The sequence below is a fragment of the Eleutherodactylus coqui genome, chromosome 9, assembly GCF_035609145.1.
Source record: "Eleutherodactylus coqui strain aEleCoq1 chromosome 9, aEleCoq1.hap1, whole genome shotgun sequence".
In the NCBI taxonomy this organism is placed as follows: domain Eukaryota; kingdom Metazoa; phylum Chordata; class Amphibia; order Anura; family Eleutherodactylidae; genus Eleutherodactylus; species Eleutherodactylus coqui.
In genome coordinates, this window is record NC_089845.1 from 43203767 (window position 1) to 43224726 (window position 20960).

Consider the following 20960-nt stretch of genomic DNA (forward strand, 5'->3'; position numbering starts at 1 on the left):
ATTCTGCAGCCGATTATCTTGTATGTCGTTAGACGTTCATCCACAAGCTGACATTTCCTAGTTTTGAAATCCTTCCATGCTTCTTTTTCGCTGCCCTTTAACCAACTCTTAGTTTCCTCACACTTTTGAAATTGTCCGATATGAAAACCAATATATATTCCCTTCCTGATTTCCTCTGTGGTGATATTCGGAAATAGCTGACACAATTAGATAAATGCATCAGTGTCCTTATGGAGAGCCTTTACACACTGTTTTATGAGTCCGAGTTTAATATGTAGGGGTGGAAGCAGGACTTTGGAGTAAGAAGTGGCACTACACTACATACATCTGGCCGGCTGTGATGATCGAGAAGACCAGTCCTTCTTCTTGTAATGATTTAATCTGTCATGACTTTCCCATTCACAGAGATTTTGCGTAGCTCTGCTGTTGTCCCACTATACAAGTATGGGGAGAGAAAGTAGTTTAAATAAAAAAAAATAGTCAATATCCTCAACCTTCAATATCACCTCCAGCTCTAACCCCTTCAAAATACAATAAGTGGTGTAAAGCCCAAAGATATTGGAGGCCACCTCCTCCCTCTGCAGGAAAAAAAAGAATTCATTGGCCAATTAAACCTAAAGCGTGACATCAAAGAGAAAAGTAAATAATCAAATAAAAAATAAAAATACCATTTCCCCAACATTCTATAAAATGCCAACAAAGTGCCTATATTGTATTGTACCGTTTCCCCCTGTCCCCCCATTCCACCGCCCTCCCCACCCGTTTCCCCTGTATTTGTTTGCGTGGCAAACTGTAGTTTTTGATGGTGCCACTTTTGGGTACATTGACTATATTGTAAAACTTTTTTTTTTTTTTTTTATGATAACAGGGAGAGAAAACGCATCAATTCTGCCATAGATATTTTAAATTTTTTTACAGCGTATAAATGACACAATCCATTTTTTCTGCGGGTCGGTACGGTTACAACGATACCAAAATTCTTACATTTTTTTAGTTTTTTCCACTTTACTGCAATAAAAACCCTTTTTTGGAAATCTTTTTTTTTTCTCTATAGCTGCATTCAAAGTCCTGTAACTTTAAAATTTTTTATAAGCTCTATGAGGGCTTATTATTTGCGAGACGACCTGCAGTTTTTATTGGGGTACATACGGCTTTTTTGATTACTTTTATTGTGCTAAAAATTAGCATTTGCGTGAGCCAAAAGCATGTGCAGCTTATTATACGCATCGTTACGGATGCGACAATACCAAATATGTGGGGTTTTAATTTTTTTTAACCTTTTTTATGCTAATATGAGAAAAGCATAAGAAGGGCTTTTTTTCCTTTTTGTTACATTTTTTTTAATTCATTTTTTTAATCTTTTTTTTTTACACAACTCGTGTCCCCCTGGGGGACTTTGACCACAGTACTGCCCATCGCTGTGATAAGGCATGGCAGGGCTACTGCCCTGCCATGCCTTATCGCTTATACAGCGATAATGGACATTGGCAATGCAGGACACCAGTGTCTGGCATCCTGTTGCCATGGCGACAGGCCAGGTTCTCGCGATAACATCCCGGTGAACTCTTTCCCTGCCGCAATCTACTTAGATCGTGGCAGGGGAAGGGGTTAACAGCAGGGGGGCGCATCTCCGATGCCCCCCTGCTGTTGCAGAGGGACGCCAGCTGTGACTGAAAGCCAGCTCCCGCTGCGGGATAGCGCGAGATCATATGTGATCTCGCGCTATCCCCAGGACGTAAGTTTACGCCCTGTTGCAGGAAGTACCCCGCTCCCAGGACATAAACTTACGCCCTGGAGCGGGAAGGAGTTAAAGTTAATCGATTTTATCGATGCTAGGTATTTATGCCTTATACCAAATCTTTCTCCCCCTGTGTGGGGTCCATGTGGCAGGAATGCCGCCAAAGTTTATAATGACTTTCAATAAATACTTTTGAAACATAAATCAAAAACATACCACACTTTCCTAGATGTTTTCATTTTTTTTACATTTTTTTCCTCTGCAACTTCAAAACAAGAACCAATTCGGCATTTTCAATGTCATTTTCGTGATCAGCATCTGGAGATTATTTGAGAATAGTTAATCCCGTCTCTGTTACAAAACAAATTCCTAATTTTTGTAGAACAGAGAAATAATAATAATGAACTTTTGATTATATAATCCAAATAGTCATTTTTACACACAATTGACACTTTAAGCTTCTGGTCCCCTATGCAAATTCTGTGCCATGTGCCATTTGTAACACAGTGTCTTATTCTCTGGTAGATGGGCTTTTAGGCTCCCTCATATACCAGAACCGAGGTGCAAATGACTGATTCTGCTACCCTGTTATAGTTATACCCCTGCATAATTTTAAGCAAAGTTTTAAAAAGTTCAGTTTGGCCAGTTTGTCGAACTTTGGCTTAGTGGTTAGCATTGTAGCCTGGCAGTGCTAGGGCCCTAGGTTCAAATCTGACCAATATCTGCACGGAGTTTTCATGTTTTTCCTGTGTTCGGGTGGGTTTCTTTTTCAGAGTAATAATTGATTTCATTTAAATAGTGCATACAGTTAATTATTGAGGAATTTCAGTGGGTTCAGCTGAGACAAACTGCCCAAAGTTCAGGTTCCCACCGAACCTTTAGCAAAGATCGACCCAAAACAGGGTTCAGCTGTTTTGGTTCACTCAGCAGTACCCTTGCATGTAGATACTTAATTGATTTTGTTCAATGCTCTATTAGGTATTTGTATGTTAAGGCATTTTGCAGTGTCTGTCTACATTGTATATAATGCTAGTTCTAGCTGCTGTAAACTTTGGACAGCTATTGTTTATCATTTTTGGGGTATTCTTAAAAAAACAATAAAAAAAGAATTGAAAAATCTATCTATCCATCTACCTATCTATCTCATATCTATCTCATCTATTTATCTATGTATCTATCTTATCTTATCTATCTATCTACCTCATATCTATCTACCTCATATCTATCTATCTATCTATCTATCTACCTCATATCTATCTATCTCATACATCTATTTTCTATCTATCTATGTATCTATCCTATCTATCTATTTATCTATCTACCTCATATCCATCTATCTATCTATCTCTCATATCTATCCATCTATCTATATCATATCTATCTCATATATCTATTTCCTATCTATCTATCTATCTCCTATCTATCTATCTCATATCTATCTATCTATCTCCTATCTATCTATTTATCCATATCTCTCTCATATCTATCTATCTATCTATCTATCTATCTATCTATCTATCTATCTATCTATCTCATATCTTTCTATTTATCTATATCTCTCATATCTATCTATCTATCTATCTATCTCATATCTTTCTATTTATCTATATCTCTCATATCTATCTATCTATCTATCTATCTATCTACCTCATATCTATCTATCTATCTATCTATCTATCTCTCTCTCATATCTATCTGTCTATTATCTATCCATCTATTTCATATCTATCTATTTTAAATCTCATATATACCATTTTTCCTCAAAATTATGACCCTGTCTTATATAAATTTTGTGCCCCAAAAGAGGTGCTAGGTCTTATTTTCAGGGTATATCTTATTACACTTACCTAGCAGGCTTGGTCCAGGTCCCTCCTGATGCTCTCCGGAGCTCCAACATGCTGAGCCGCGGCATTGACTGGCCAATTCATAAATCCCACCTCCACAACGCGATGGCAGTGATTGGTTCTTCGACCGCTGTTCAGCCAATCAAAGTAGCGCTCGATGAACCAATCACAGCCATGGCATTAGTTCATTGGGCACTTTATTGATTAGCTGAGCAGCACTCAAGAACCAATCACAGCCATCGCATTGGTTAATCAAGCACTGCATTGATTATCTGAGCCGTACTCGAGAACCAATCAGAGCCATCGCTTCCTGTAGGTGGGATTTATGAATTACAGAACCAGGAAGTGATCTTCTGTGGTCAAATGAAGACTGCAGGACGCATGGCAGAGCTCTGGACAGCAGCAGGAGGACCTGGACCGAGAAAGCTATGTAAGTATTCCTTTTTTATGTAATCCAGCTAGGGCTTATTTTCGGAATGGGGCTTATATTTCACGCATCCCTGAAAATCCAGACAAATCAGGATAGGGCTTATTTTCAGGTTATGTCTTATTTTTGGGGAACCAGGGTATCTATCTATCTATCTATCTATCTATCTATCTATCTGTATTAATGAGAATATTAAAAAGACAGGCACATATTGCTACATTGTTTTTCATGTCCCAGCACGCATGTATCCTATTAAACACAAAGTCTTAAAGTATTTACAAGTAAACACCAGTTTCTGTGTTTGTGGCCCAGTAATTGTCATGTGTTTCCTCTTTGCAGGCAAGGACCACATTATTCATAGAGAACTATTTTAAAAGTGCCCAAACAATGTGATAATAATTAGTCATCTGGAATGGGAGGGGATCACAGAGCGACCAATTAGGCCATGGTGGAAGTAGGGGTTGGGAAGAGGAGGTTTCACTAAAAAGACAACTTCACAAGACAGTGTTAATTCTTATGGGAGAAAAATACCAATGCAATCAGTAGAAGACCAGGTATGACCATTCTTTTACTATCAGAAAGCCTGCTGCTGTGAATATATTACAAGTTCATTAATTACCACTAATTGTACTAATATAAACGGGACACTATATGTCCTACTGTAAATGATACAAATATAACAAGTCAGCAGGGAGTGCTGTGAGCATAGAGAAGTCAATGCCACAGGCTGGATGCATGTAAAGAAGTTACAGAACTCAGAGATGACATGTAATAGCCTTTATCATTTATAGTAGGGGGTACAATACTTATTCTAATACATACTCCAGCTGCTGCAGAACATCTTTTGAGCAGTAAAGATTCTTGCCCACAATTGAATGATTGATATGAAATCCCATCATCCTTTTTTAAAAGAAAGGTCTGTAGTATCTGAAGTATGTTACTTTGTAGCAGCAGGGACACAGAACGGTCCAATATACACTACAGCTGCTGACAAGGGAATAGTACATGTCAATCAGTCAGTGGTCGGAAAGGAGGAAATGAGAAGTCCCTCCTTTATATAGTGCTATATACCTGGCATTACAATATGGTGTTGGAATACGCAATTTATTTCCGCAAGTGTGAAGAAAACTTTGAAACTCCATGCCTTTCAATGCCTGAGTTTTGCCTCGGAAAGTCCGCTTGAACTCCGACTGCGGAATCCGCAATACAAATCCGGCCGTGTGAGACCGGGCTGACATTTACAACAGATTGGTGAATTTGGTCCATATTACTCCACATCACTTTCGGAATAGTTTTGTTCTAGCAGTGTTAATAAAAGGATTTTCCAGAGTTCCAGTTTAAGAAAAACACGCTTCAATGACTTTAGACTGAATGTTCCAGTCCAGATTTATGCAGCTCCCCTGAAAAGCTCAGAGACCGCTGTAGCTTGAATTCTCGCTTTATAAGAAAGTTACTGCTGTTTATTATAGGAGCAGATTTTTTTCACATCAGCTGACATGTTCATGATGAAAAGGGTGATGACTCAAAAAAGAAGAGATATGTACCAATGACCTCTTTCACAATAATGCACTTTGCAGTCCATACAGGAAATTTGATGTGTTGAAATAGTATAATATATTTGCATAACTGCAAATGTAGCAGTTTGGCTGAAGACCCCAAGTTCAGAATTTAGTAAAAGTGAAAGGATTTAATTGTTGTAATCATACCTGGTAGCAGTAAACATCTAGTCTGCACACTTCACCTCATTGTGTGTATCTATACAGGCATGGGTCAGGAAGAGTATCGTTTCTCCTTAAGGAGAGCACCTGGAAGGTGTGAGGAGACTTATAAGGCCATCCATGCTCCTCTGGGAAATATGCAAATGGGAAGATGGAACGATACCTCTACAGTGCCACGAATTGTAAGGCAGTATTTCCTCAAGTTAATATCAGACTTTTTAACAAGCCTTGTAACAATGACTGGGGATTGTGAGCCAAAGCATTTGCATAAATCCCACAGGAGCATAGATAGCCTAATAAGTCTCCTCATACCTTCCAAGTGCTCTTCCTAAGAAGAAACGATACCCTTCCGAACCCACATCTATAGGCCTCTCGCTAGCCAAGCCAAAAAGCTGCTGCACACTGCTGAGGGACAATCAGCCCAAAGCAGCTGTCTGTGCATGGTTATTCTGGGTTTGGCTCACAATTCCCAGTCATTGTTACAAGGCTTGTTAAAAAGTCTGTTATTGATTTGAAGGAATGCTGCCTTTCAATAGGTGGGGCTGCAGAGGTATTGGTCCATCTTACCATTTCTTTATACACAGACTCACTGATATGGTATTTCTCCATGCTCATTGCGGGGTTATTTAAACCCCATTTGTGCAGTATTGTCTGCCTTACAACCCTGGGTCTTGGAGTTTAATCACTATCTGCATGTTACTTGTATGTTCCCTATGTGCCTACATTGGTTTCCCTGGAAACTTTGGTTCTCTAATTTTAAAGTCCAGGTTTTCCAAATGTAACCCTGTGCATGCAGAAGCTTAATTACACAGTTAAAGGGCTATTGTAGTGGTAGCAAGGGGCATCATATTGCTAGGATATGCTATCATCTCCTCACTGATATACATGTAGGTCTGTCTGCTGGGACGTCCATTGGTTGCTAGAATTAAGGGCTGCAGTACTCTATGCCATCAATGTCTAATCAGTGGGGGTTGGATTGTGGTGGTTCCCATGGATTTGTAGACTGAAGTAGCAACAATGCTGCAAAAACTTCAATCTCTTCATCTCTGCTCCTGTTGTTTTGGAGGGTCCAGTATAGTAAATAACTGATCATGCGGCCTTTGCAAAAGCTGATGACAGGGGCCTTTAATTCTTGCATGGTTTACAAAGTGGATTCGGGTGTACTGTATATCACCAGTGATGGCTACTGAGATTCAAACTGTTTGTGATGGTTAGAAAATAAAAGAAAGCACCAGGGCGGCTGTTTTGTGGAACACTACTGTTCTTTTATGAATTCGTTTTTACAATTGATCCCCACTATGTAAAAATCTTGTAGACAGAGGCGTAACTTGAAGCTTCTGGGCCCCAATGCAAAACCTGTAACGGATGCGCATCCGCAAATCGCGTGACCGGGGCTGACGATTCGCTGAAAAATCTGCACCTAGCAGCGTTTTCAGCAAAATGGCCCAGTGCTGCCTGCTATCCTCTACCACAGCTGTGGCACAGCTGTGGCAGAGGAGAACGATGTTCGCCCATTGAATTCAATGGAGCCGGCAATACAGCCGGCTCCATTGAAAGCAATGGGCTGCCGGCAAGAGCTGAATGAATTTTCGGCTGAACTCCGGCTGCAGGAAAAAGGTGAGTATACTTTTTTTTTTTTACACATTTTCAGGATGGTTTTCAGGGAAGGGCTTATATTTTAAGCCCTTCCCCGAAAATTCATCCAGCGCTTGCCGGCAGCCCATTGCTTTCAATGGATCCGGCTGTATTGCCGGCTCCATTGACTTCAATGGGAGAACATTGTTCTTCTCTGCCACAGTTGCGGCACAGCTGTGGCAGAGGAGAACAATCTTAGTATATGTTCTCAATGGGGTCGGCGCTGCTGCGCATATACAAGCGCCGATTTGCGCAGAACGCAGTTACATGCATTCTGCGAATCGGTGTGTCCTAAAATTATCGGCACATCCGCATCAAAAACGGACATGTGCCCGATCCCATTGCTTTGCATTGGGTCTATAAATCTGCAGATTGCAAGCGCGTCTGCAAATCGGACCTAAAAACGTCCGCGTGACCGAGGCCTAAGGGTAAAAAGTGAAGACAGTGGGAGGGATGGCACATTTTGCAGAAGGACATCGGTACATGCAGCCTGAGGAGAATCTAACACTCCTCTATGTGTATGCATAGTTTATTCCTCAGTTCCTCTAAAGTAACCACAACTTCATAACATTTTCTGTGCGAATAACAGGTAAATACCTGTACCAAGTTAACGCGGGCAAAGCCAGGTATATCAGCTAGTGATGTAATAATAAGCTGCCTTATTTTCATCTTGTTTAAATTACTCCCAATGTGTCCCTAAACTGTAACATTTAGTTGCATTCTAGAACAATTTATATTATTTAGAACAAATGTTTATTGCATGACGGTCTGTATAAAAGCTTCCTTTTTTTGCTCTTCAGTGTCTGCTATAATGTCAGCATCAACAGAAACTAATGTGGAGAAGCCAAAAGCTAAAGCCTATAAAGGTCGATTATCAGTCCCACCAAATGTATCCAATGCAGATGAAGATGACGTCCCTCTCATGGAAACATTTGGCGTCATTCCAAGGACCTTTGACAAGAAAGGTAGGACGGAAACTTCAAATATTTGAGGTTGTGAGTAAATCGTTCTATGGCTTATAAAAGAAGCCATAGAGAAGCATCTTGGGATACGTTACACATCTACTGTATATGTCTGCTGTCAGGAGTAGTTCAAACTCAAATTATTCAAATTTAATATATCTTGTTTTTTTTTCATAAAATCCAATATTTTTCTAATATTCCTAGCAAGCAAATATTGCTACAGCTGACCATAGGAAGAACTTAGAGCTCACAATCACTCTTTCCGCTCATCAGGGAAGTACAAGATAGGACATAATATGTCCTAGTAATGAAGATCACCATATGGCATATATGGAAAGTTCTTTGCGGCTGACATATTCTACACGTCATTGACGTTTGATATATAACTACAACTAAAGATAATTCACAGTAAAATATATCTTTCCTGGTGTGTCTTAATGTCATCATTCATATGTAATTAATTCAGATGAGCTATGTTTTTGAAATTTTGCATGACTCACTTTGAAACGGCTCTTAGATGTACATTAGAGATGAGCGAGTATACTCGCTAAGGCATATTACTCGAGCAAGTAGTGCCTTAGCCGAGTATCTCCCCGCTCGTCTCTAAAGATTCGGGGGCCGGCGTGGATGACAGGTGAGTTGTGGCGGGGAGCGGGCGGGAAAGAGGGAGAGAGAGATCTCCCCTCCGTTCCTCCCAGCTCTCCCCCGCCGCTCCCCGCCCCTCGCCGGCCCCCGAATCTTTAGAGACGAGCGGGGAGATACTCGGCTAAGGCACTACTCGCTCGAGTAATGTGCCTTAGCGAGTATACTCGCTCATCTCCAATGTACATACATCAGTCAAGATTAACATTCTGTCCTTTCATGTAGTTCACTTGATATTGAGTTTTGTGTGCTTTAAAAGATACATCCTACAACATATGAACTATTTAGAGGACTTTACTTTCCAGGACTATATATTAGTGATTAGAGATACTTACATGACAAAAACAGCCATTTTTTGATATAGTTGTGTTTCATTTATTTCTCACATTTATATAGCGCACATATTTTCCAAAGTGCTGTACATCACTTCATATCCCCATTGGGCCTCACAAACTAAGTTCACCTATTAATATGTTTTTGGAGTGTGAGAAGCCAGAGTACCCAGAGGAAACCCATGTAAAATCGAGGAAAACATACATACTGCATGCAGATGTTGTTTTTATTGGGATTTGAACCTAGTGCCAACCATGCTCAGTGTATGGACTGCCTAATGAAATCATGAGTCATGTCATGCTGCTTAGACAAAATTTTTCAGCTTCTGCTAATGTGACCCTTATGTAAGATTCAATCTATTGCAACATTCCCAGTGTTCTTCAAGAAGGATGGTGACCCCCCCACATTATGGAAGTGATGTCCAGATTTTTTTGATCAGTAGTTTCAGGGAAAGTGAATTTGGCATCATAGCCCAATGGAATGGCACACACATTAGATGTTTGTCACCCCGTTGGATTTTTACCTGTGGGGTGATGTCAAGTCTAGGGTTTATGCAGTGAAAATCCAGAGTGTGGCGCACATACAACAGTGGATACTAGACGCCTGTGCAAGCACTTCTGCTGAGGTGTTGTTAATGAGAGAAGAAGTTAGGCTTGATGATTCAAAACAATTGGAAACACATTGAGCATATCCTGTAGTGGATCATTAGTGGATTCCATGTCATTGAAAAATTATTAATAACTTCGGCAGGAATCAAGGTACATGACATTTAAGCACAAAGTTGGATTCCTCATCAAATTCTCTATCAGATAATATGTTACACACATGCAGTCCTTCTCATTTGAAAATATCAACTTGTTTTCAAGATGGCGGCTTTCAAAATGGCCACCGTGTTGGACACCACTGCTTTCAAATTTGCCTTTTCTTGTTTGCAACACGTCACACACAGGACGGCATTTCCAACCACCATTTTCCATTTATTCAGGTGTCTCCATACCTTTGGACCACCCTGTATTATGTGAGGGAGTGAACAGAGATTGGACGTTCTGCTTGTAAGCAAGCTGGCAATTGTGTGTAGACTTAGAATCACGAAAAAGTGTCAAAATACTAAAAAAAAGGGGCTTTATTACATATTATAATATGGCCATACCATTCACTTCATAAATGTCAAGAAACAATCTTGTATCTAGGGTTCATCATATATTTTTAGACACCTATAACCCATGTATGATATTCTCTTTACTTGCATAGATTACCTGGAAGTTGAGTATGTAGAGCTGTTCAAGCAACAACATGAAAGAAATAAAAGAGAACATCACACGGATCGATACTTCAACAACAAACTCATCGTACGACGTGGGCAAAGCTTCAAAATTAGAATTGACTTTAATCGTCCATATAATCCAGAGAAAGACCAGTTTTGGGTGGAATATGTGATCGGTAAGTAACCAGCAAGAGGATATTTGTTGATATTGATGTGCCGGCTCTCAGGGCTATCTCAGGAAAGGACCTTTTACCCATTCTAATCCACTGTCTGACATCTAAAGACATTCTGATTGAAGGCTCTACAGCTCCGATGTCGGAAGACATCTGGCAGGGTATTCTTACTGTATGTTACTGGCCGCTCTCTTGTTAGGGGGCCTCTCAGGCTTGTCACATACTGCAGTACTAGCTCTAGCCAGCAGATGGTGCCATTGTATAATGGCAGAAAGAGAAAGCCCCCTAGGAAACTCTGAATCCAAAATTCGATTGCAAAGGGTTAACGTTCAAAAAATTGTCAAATGAGCTAAAACGAATGATAATCGTTCAATGTAAAAGCAGCCAACGATTCAATGGGGAATGATAATTTGTTCGCTTTGTGTTCATCGTTCATTTTATGCAGCATAAAATTCACAATTTGCTCGTATCATTCAGTCAAAATACCAATCATTCAGTCATTCTCATTCACTTAGGGCTGCTTCATAGTTTTTGTGTGCGTAAAATTTACAAGCAGAGAATAGAACCTAATGACGCCAACGGGTTCATACGCATTTCCCGATTTTGCGCAAAAAAATAGAACATGCTCTATATCCTGCGCATGTGCGCACCAAAGGTCCCCAATGGAAGTATATGGGGGTGCAAATAAACATGCCCTGCTTGTGCAAAAAGTACAATAAAATAACGACTCATTCATAGCGCAAATATGCTATACTGAACGGGCCAACAATGTATCTGCCTGTATAAACAGGCTGCCCGAGCGAACTCGGTCAAAGACAAATCAGTAGGTCTAAGCGGATCCCTTGGAGTGGCGCTATTCTGGAATGAAGTCAAAGTAGTTGCTACATGTTACCAACACAGTGCCCCCTTTATTCAAATCATCCAAATTATTCTAACTGGTATGTCACAATTGCAGGGGAACATCTTCTAGAATTCAGTCACACTAGAAGACCAAAAGTCAACTTTAGTCTGTCTTATATCATTCACTTGAGAACAAACATCAAATGTCTATTATCTCAATAACTGTATAAACACCACATACAGAAGGTCAACTTCCAGTTTGACTATGGAGCTGAATGGCAGAACGTCCTATGATTTCACCATATATATGATGGCCAAATATTTCTTCTTTGCTGCTACATGACCTCGATATATTCAGGTGTAAGAGTAACTTTAATAGTGTTTGAAACATGGTTTTGTTTCAGGGTCATAAGTGACCTGTGAAACTAATCAAAAACAGAAGTCAGCAGTGAGTGAGCCTGGGTGAGGCTCCAGCAGAATATGTGTTCTCTGTGCAAGCCCTAGATAAGATAATTGCCAACTTCAGTATTTAGCAATTGTTTAAGTTTATAGCAAGCCTGAGATAATGTAGGTGTTAACTTTAGCATTGAGCAATTTTATATGTTTACATGTAAATTTCAAATAATGATACTGCCTCTTGTTACTGTCGCGGTCCTGGGTATAAACAGATCATGGGAGAGATCCTTGTATTGTCCCCTCATGTATTTATACATAGTTATTTGGTCGCCCCTTAGCCGTCTTTTTTCTAAGGTGAATAATCCCAATTTTGATGCCTCTCTGGGTATTCCAGTCCCGTCATTCCATGTATTAGTTTAGTCGCCCTTCTTTGAACCCCCTCAAGCACTGTAACATCTTTCCTGAGCACCGGTGACCAGAACTGTACGCAGTATTCCATGTGAGACCTAACAAGTGCCTTATATAGCGGAAGAATAATGTTCTCATGCCTCTTTTAATGCACCCCAAGACTTTATTAGCTTTTGCAGCAGCTGACTGGCATTGGTTGCTCCAGTTAAATCTACAGTCCACTAGTACCCCCAGGTCTTTTTCCATATCACTTTTTTCCCATTTAGTGTATATTGGTGACATCCGTTTCTCCTGCCCATGTGCATAATCTTACTTTTATCAACATTGAACTTCATTTACCATTTTTCTACCCAAGCCCCCAGTTTATCTAGGTCCGTTTGCAGCCGTACATTGGCCTCCGTTGTATTAATTACCTTGTATAATTTCATATTGTCTATAAATATCGATATTTTACTGTGCAGTCCGTCTATCAGGTCATGACACAATGCTGACACACACACAATGGAAGTGCATGTATGCACATGCCTATTCACGATGTACACACATATACTGTAAATGCAAACTCAATACTTACAAAGTGAATGCAACTGAGTTTGCGGTATCACTCAGAGCTACTGCACAATGTACACAGCTGTACTTAGTTCAGTGTACAGTGCCTACTGCAGTTGATTGGTGGGGTTGCCAGATATTGGATGTCTACTAGAGAGGAGCGAGTACATAAAAATGCTCGGGTCCTCATTATTCGAGTCGAGCTTTTCGTAAAATTCGAGAGCTCTAATCGAGTAACAAACCCCATTGACTGCAATGGGAGACTCAAGCAATTTTGTATGGGCCTCCCGGTTGCCGAGCTTTTTTTTTGGTTCTCTCTCTCTCTCTCTCTCTCCCAAGCCAGCCACAAACTACCATTGACATGTGCAGCGTCGCAGTGGGGAGGGGCCAGAACTGGGGCGGGGCCAAACACGGCGTGATGCTCACTCAAGTAGCGAGCACCATCAAGTATGCTAATACTCGAACGAGCATCAAGCTCGGCAGAATACGTTCCCTCCACTCTAATGTCTACCAATCCAATATTGATGACTTATTCTAAGGAAAGGTGATCGATCAAAAAAAACTTCCAGAATCAGGATACCTTTTTAAAGCTACCTATACACATTGGACTAAAGCAGGTCGAACCCACCAAATTCTGTAAGATGGGCTGCTGATTTATGGCGGAGGGAAGTCGGCAGTCCAGCAAGAAATAAAGATTTCAACATTGCCCCATTATTTTCACCTGGTAGGATAAAAGGCATTTGGCAGCTGCTTATTCTCCTCTTCCTATTGAAACATACATACTTGGTTGAGATTAGAGATGAGCGAGCATACTCGTCCGAGCTTGATACTCGTTCGAGTATTAGGGTGTTCGAGATGCTCGTTACTCGTAACGAGTACCACGCGGTGTTCGGGTTACTTTCATTTTCTTCCCTGAGAAATTTGCGCGACAGGGAAGGCATTACAACTTCCCCCTGCAACGTTCAAGCCCTATACCACCCCCCTGCAGTGAGTGGCTGGCGAGATTAGGTGTCAATAAAAATATATACCGGCGTATAAGGCGACGGGGCGTATAAGACGACCCCCCAACTGTCACCTTATACGCCGGCAATACAGTGGAGCAAAGAATAAAAATCATTACTCACTTCTTCTGACGTTCTGCGGTGCTGCTGCAGGCTGTCGCTCCCTCCTGGTTCCCGCCAGAGCATTGCTTTCTCTACGAAGGGCTTTAAATCCCCGCCTCCAGAAACACACGTGCCTTCAGCCAATCACAGCCAATGACAATGATGTCATTGAATGGCTGTGATTGGCTGTGTTTCTGGAGGCGGGGATTTCAAGCCCTGCGTCCAGAAAGCAATGCTCTGCCGTGGACGAGGAGGGAGCGACAGCCTGCAGGAGCGCCGCAGAATGTCAGAAGAAGTGAGTAATGATTTTTATTCTTTGCTCCACTGTATTGCCGGCGTATAAGGTGACAGTTGGGGGGTCGTCTTATACGCCCCGTCGCCTTATACGCCGGTATATATTTTTATTGTAACACATTTCTGGATGAATTGCAGGGAAGGGCTTATATATTTAAGCCCTTCCCGACAATTCATCCTGCGATCGCCGGCAGCCCATTGCTTTCAGTGGAACCTGCTGTATTGCTGGCTCCATTGAATTCAATGGGCAAACATCGTTCTTCTCTGCCACAGCTGTTACAGCTATGGCAGAGGAGAATGATCTTTACGCTGATAGTGCAGGGGGGGGGGGCCCACTCTTGCCGCTATTGTGGCTTAATAGTGGGACCTGGGAACTTGAGATGCAGCCCAACATGTAGCCCCTCGCCTGCCCTATCCGTTGCTGTGTCGTTCCCATCACTTTCTTGAATTGCCCAGATTTTCACAAATGGAAACCTTAGCGTGCATCGGCGAAATACAAAAATGCTCGGGTCGCCCATTGACTTCAATGGGGTTCGTTACTCGAAACGAACCCTCGAGCATTGCGAAAATTTCGTCCCGAGTAACGAGCACCCGAGCATTTTGGTGCTCGCTCATCTCTAGTTGAGATACATAATGTGTGTGGCCAGGTCTGGCTGCATATTGGCTGTAGTTAAAGCCACACATTGACTAGTGCTCATTAGAGATAAGCGAGCACCCAAATGCTCGAGTCCTCATTATTCGAGTCGAGCTTTTCGTAAAACTCGAGAGCTCTACTCGAGTAACGAACCCCATTGACTACAATGGGAGACTCAAACTTTTTTGTATGTGGGACGCTGGGTCCCGAGCTTTTTTTCTTTTTCCCTAGGTTCGTTCACTCACTCTCTCTCTCTCGCCAGCCAGCTGCGTCGCGGCGGGGAGGGGCCAAAACAGGCACGTCATAGCGGGGAGGAGCCAAAAACTGGGGCGGGGTCGAACACGGCTTGATGCTCGTTTGAGTAGCGAGCACCATCGAGTACGCTAATACTCCAACGAGCATCAAGCTCGGCAGAGTACGTTCGCTCAACTCTAGTGCTCATACATGACTCAATAAACCTTAACATTTTCCAAGTCTAGTTCTCTTTTCTGGTCCATCATTTACTTTATACCGCATGACTGAATGTTCATTTGCCTCTGAAATGACTAGAGGCGGCCTGACCTCTTGCGTTTCTTAATCTAATTCCCATAATATGTTATTATAAATCAGCTGATGAGATACTGTTTTTACAAGTACATTCTTGTTTAATCACTAGTGACTACTTTGTCTTGAGCGCGAAGCTGTCATGTACTGAATTGCAAAATCCATATATAAAATTATGTTTCGTATCAGGCGGTAAAATTAGACATATTAAATGAAGTTATATAAGTGACTAATGCAGCCCAACAACCTATTGCTACACAGCTAAAGATTAGTAATAATAACCCCGTTGAATGTAATAGTCCTAATAATGACAACAGGGAAATTGTGTGATTAGATCTGATAATGTAACCATCAATCTCTGTTCTAATGGAATGCTTCAAACATCCATAAATTAGACTAAGGCTGGCGTTCTTCTGCTCTAGTCTTGAGTTAATGGTATACACAGTTTCGACATAAATCTTAAAAACAGAAGAACCCAACCAGCTAATTTATAAAGACTGTATGTATTAGCCCCCCCCCCCAAAAAAAAAAATCATTACAAGTTACTTAGTCATTGGTAGACACCCAAAATGCAATAGGATTTTCCGAAAAGAGAAGGTTTTGTGGTTGTCTTTTTGTTTGGTTTGTTTCGACTGAAGCAATATGAAGTAATATGATTCTTGTGGCCAGAGGAAATGCGCTCCAATTGGAGCTTGAGTAGATAAATTTCCTTTGTGATATTTTAGAGCTGTCCGTCTTAACTCCATCAATACTGGCATATTCTAGGGAGACCTTGCATTGTCTAAAAATAAATTGACCTGCCGAGACGGGAAGACATTGCGAAACCAAACTTCTCTTAAAAACCTGTATTAGTAGCTTTGTTCATGCTATAAGGTCATGCAGTCTGCAGCTACAGGGAAATGAAACGTGTTCTCTGAATTAGAAAACCAATTTTCGAACTCTTTTTTAAGTCATTCTGACTTAATAGAGAGACCTTGGGAGCTCCATCAATTAGAAGATGCTGAAGGCAGCTACAGTGGACATCTCTGGAGGTCTCCAGAAGGGAGTGAGATGGACAGACATGGATCAAAATAGGGCAGCAGTTTGCAGGGCATGAATATAGTCCCTGGGGTTCAGGGGATACAACTTCTCACCAGTATTCCCCAACATATGGCACATACAGGGGTCAAATAGGACAGGTCAAATAGGACAATACTGCATACTTTTTAGCTCTGTTTTGCAACAATTCAACTTTGTTCAAAAAAGGAGATGAAAGTCCCATCTGGTAGCTTATGTCAGGATTGGAGAGGAGGCTTCCCATGGAGCAACTGGACTTTCGCAACTTTGGAGAACCAAGTAATTGAGTTGCCACAAAATCCTGGCATCCTACGCAGTTCTAGCTACATGGCAATTCTAGGCACAGGCTCTTCCATCATACGACAAATGTAGCCTAACAGCATGATATTCCCCACAGTGTTCTCTGCAGTGTCCTATCACTCCTCCTTCTTGTCTGCCCACCAAAAACAGTCCCTTCATATGTAAAGGATTTCCCTCATCTCGCAAGACCCAGGTTGCCCACAGAGCACCACCTTTCCTGAAACCTTTAGCCCTTAGTGATGGCCAATACGCCTCATTACTAACCTGACTAATGGGCTTTTACCCTTCACATACATCTTCTTAAGGCAGTGGCTTAGCTAACTACTGACAGCCTGGCTCTTGTTCTAACAGCCAGATGGGAAGAAACCTCAGAGCATCACAGTTTAACCCCTTGCATGCAGAATCATTAGCAACTGCAGCATTTAAACAGATGAAAGGGGATGCTTGCAAGGTACCAATGGGTTCTCATGGCAGCCGGAAGCCTCACAGAAGCCTCCATGTCTGCCATGCGACTTATCCTATTAAACCTTGCATTCGGCAGAGTCTAACAGGAGGCTTTCATAGGCTTAGTAGTTTATGCACCACTCCCAGTATAGACATAAGAGTGTTCTCATGGGAGAAATAAGCTCCAGAAATTCCCACGTAAAACACTAAAACTACCACCCAACACAAACAAGGGGGAAAGATGAGGAATCTAGCCCTACCAGCCAGAGGGGGAAAAAAAAACCCTGCCTAAAATGGGGTGATCGCCCTGACAAGGAAACCCCCACGTCCTGAACCTAGGCCAACTATACTGACAGATAGTGACTGGATCCAAGGACACAAGTCTGTAAAAAAATAAAAGAAGCAGTACCTACTTCAACCAATCACCTGCTGCTCCCATTCTGCCAGTCTTCCTCAAGCTCCAGCAAGCGTAATGCAGAGGTATCTATAAGACATGTTCAATACTAGCACTATAATACGGTGGTTAAAACCAATAAAAGCCTTTATTTAAAAAAGACTGCAATAGTATCTGGATATTAATATTAACCAGAAATAGATCCAACGTTCGTCAAATGTAGTCCATCAAATACGATGTAGTCGAAATACGAAAACTCACCACATCCTCTCTGTAATACTTATTCAAGCAGAACACTTTGCCTCAGTGTCCTGGGCTTGGCAGAAGTCCAAGCTAGCCTACAGCACGTCACATCTCCCTTATGATTGGTTGCTGTAATGCATACTATAGGAAGTCCACATAAAGGTCAACAACAAGTCAAAGTCGTTAATAGATTCATATTCCTTGGGTCTATCATCGATCATAGTGGCAGCTCAACAGGTGAGATAGAGCATTGATTACCATTGGGGTGTACGGCCATGGTGAGCATGGACCCATTATAGAAGTACAAGAATGCCTCAATCACCATCAAATGATGATTAATCACAGCCATCGTCTTCCTGATTGCAACATATGGCTGTGAGACGTTGACAATGAGGATAGCAAACAGAAGAAGAATTGACATTTTCAAGTTGTGGTGTTGGAAGAAACTTCTACGAATTCCTTGAACAGCCAAGGGCACCAACAAAGTTATCGTGGACCGTACCAACCCAGAGGTGTCCCTGGAAGGCAAAATCACGAGACAGAGATTGACGCATTTTTGACACTCAATGAGGGCAAATTCACTAGAAAAAGAGATGCTCCTTGGAATGGTCAGTGGTAAAAGGAAACAGGGAAGATAAAAGACATGTTGGCTGGACACCATCAAGAAGGACACAGATTAACCAAGAGTACAACACAACTAAAAAGATAGAATTGGAAAGTATAGTATAAGTAGGCCGCACATATTGTGTATACAGATTTATTTTTTATCACTTACTGTATATAGCACCAACATATTCTGCAGTGCTGTACAGAGAAGTAGCTCACTCATATCAGTCCCTGTCCTTAGTGGGACTCACCACCTAATTCCCATATTTACACACACATGCACTAGGATTATATTAGTATAAAAAAAAATTAAACTATCTGTATATTATTGGAATGTGGGAGTAAACCAGGAACAGCAATGTGAGTAAAGGGAGAACATACTAAGCATAGGGCATCAGTGTTATGTGGAAGTGTTATTTCCTCTTTCTTACACAACATTATATATACATTACGTACATTCTGTGTACCAGATGATACAATATCTGATTCCATCTTAAAAAGAAATATAATAAGCCACCTAGCTGCTTAACAGAGAAAGTAAAATTTAGGCAAGTTTTACATGACCATACAGTATTATGTCTCTGTGCATATTTAGAGCAAAGGTAGATATCAACTGCTTATAGGTAAGTCTGTGAAATAGCTCCTGCTAAAGCTAACATTTAGGTCAAAGTCACACAGGTGTATTTGCATACGTATTTGTGAATGCAAAATTTACATGCACAATATGGAGAGAATAGAACCCATGGATTTCAATGGGTTTGTTTACACATTTTGGCTGTGCAAAAAAAAAATCACAGCATGCTCTATTCTCCTGCACATTTGCACAGCAAAAGTCCCCATATATGCCAATGCGTGTTAGGTTTGCTCCCTGTTTCTGCCGCTCTCTTGCTATTCTGGGCAGATGCAAGCATTGCTCTGCTCCTTCTGTATAAATGTACCTATCTTTTCTATTTTCTATCAGCACTGAGAGAGTTAACCAGTTCCTTTGCTCTCAGCCAAGCTGTAGGGTTCATAGGCATTACTCTCCTATTTAAGCTGGGCTGATGCACTTTCTCCATGTCTCTAAATGCAAATTAGGCATGCAAAGTGCTGTGGATGTGAAAATAGGACACCATGAGAGGGACAGGGTACAGACTATTTATTATTCAATGCATCGGAGAAGAAAATAATGAGAAACACTCAAGTGCTGTTTCCAAGCTCTTCTTTTTTATTGTTCCAATCCAAGAGATTATATAGTGTAACATCCCCCAGAAAGTCAACAATTCAAAGTCTACAACATGTGTGATACTTCTCTCTAAGTAAAACATTACAAAGGTTAATTATGAAAAAGCTGCACGCTCAGCCTCTGAGACCCTGTTAGTACAATTTCACTACAATACGTATGTTTTGTGCACATAATTTTTGCGATGCGCATGGCAGAAATATTATTTACACAACACAATTCAATACTTTTGCACTGGTCAATCAAAAGTCGTTTGGCGAAAAATCACAGTCATTCATATTTGAATGACTTGTAAACAGACATACGCCTACGAATGACATGTTAGCAAATAACTAATGAACACTAAGCATTCTGCGTAAAAACTTGCAGATGACCGTACACTTCACCGACTTTTCTGAGTGACTGAATGATAGTTGCTCAGTGTAAAGATACTTTAAGGCCCCGAATAATTTGCGATGTAAACCGAGTACTAGGGGTAATGATATAATAATATGTGCCAAGATAAGAGCACAGCTAATGAACTGATTCTATTAACAGAGTTCTCTGGGAAATGCTTTTTTTGATCCAACCGGTCAGAAAGTAATCCGGGACAGGATTGCCTATTGGTAGATGTCAACTGCCTATGGGTAAATCTCTCCCTGGTTGCCACTTATGATCGTTACTGGAATGATAATAAACACTTAGCATGAATTTAAATAATCATAAATGATAAAATGTTGCTTTGGTTTCTTCATCACCAAACCTATTAATCCATACCATGAGGAGCAAAAATGATGCAAATACAAAACATAGGTCATCCGGTATTGAACCAAAATGAAAAATATCCCATCAATATTTCAGTATTATTGCTGTTAGCATATTAAATTAACTCTGATGGGATTCTAGAATGCTTCACTTATTTTACTAGTTTGTACAGTTTTGCTTTGTGCTTAATAATAAATGAGAAGGTTCCCAGGCTTCCAGCCTGACACAGTACTTATCTCAGTTTAATTCTCCAATATTCCTAGATTTACACATCGGTGCTCGGCTTATGATGCAGTAAGCTTTGTAAACAATTCATAAAAAGTACTTTAGGATGTCAACTCAGTTCAGAATACGAATTCAGACCTTCTTGTAATGTTTTTCATGTCCACATTCATGGTTTCTTCCCTTCAAAGCTTGCAGATGCTTTACAGATTTGACGAGGTGCATG

At 41.0% G+C, this 20960-nt stretch overlaps 1 protein-coding gene across 1 annotated transcript in view; it reads left to right on the forward strand.

Annotated features, from left to right (window-relative positions):
- Positions 1 to 4463: 4463 nt before the first annotated feature.
- F13A1 (coagulation factor XIII A chain) overlaps positions 4464 to 20960 on the forward strand; it is a 202642-nt gene continuing 186145 nt past the window's right edge. Inside the window, exons 1-3 of the mRNA XM_066579300.1 lie at positions 4464 to 4563; positions 8163 to 8327; positions 10551 to 10739. Coding sequence (XP_066435397.1) covers positions 8174 to 8327; positions 10551 to 10739 — 343 coding nt within the window. The 5' untranslated portion in view covers positions 4464 to 4563; positions 8163 to 8173. The remainder of the gene's footprint in view (positions 4564 to 8162; positions 8328 to 10550; positions 10740 to 20960) is intronic.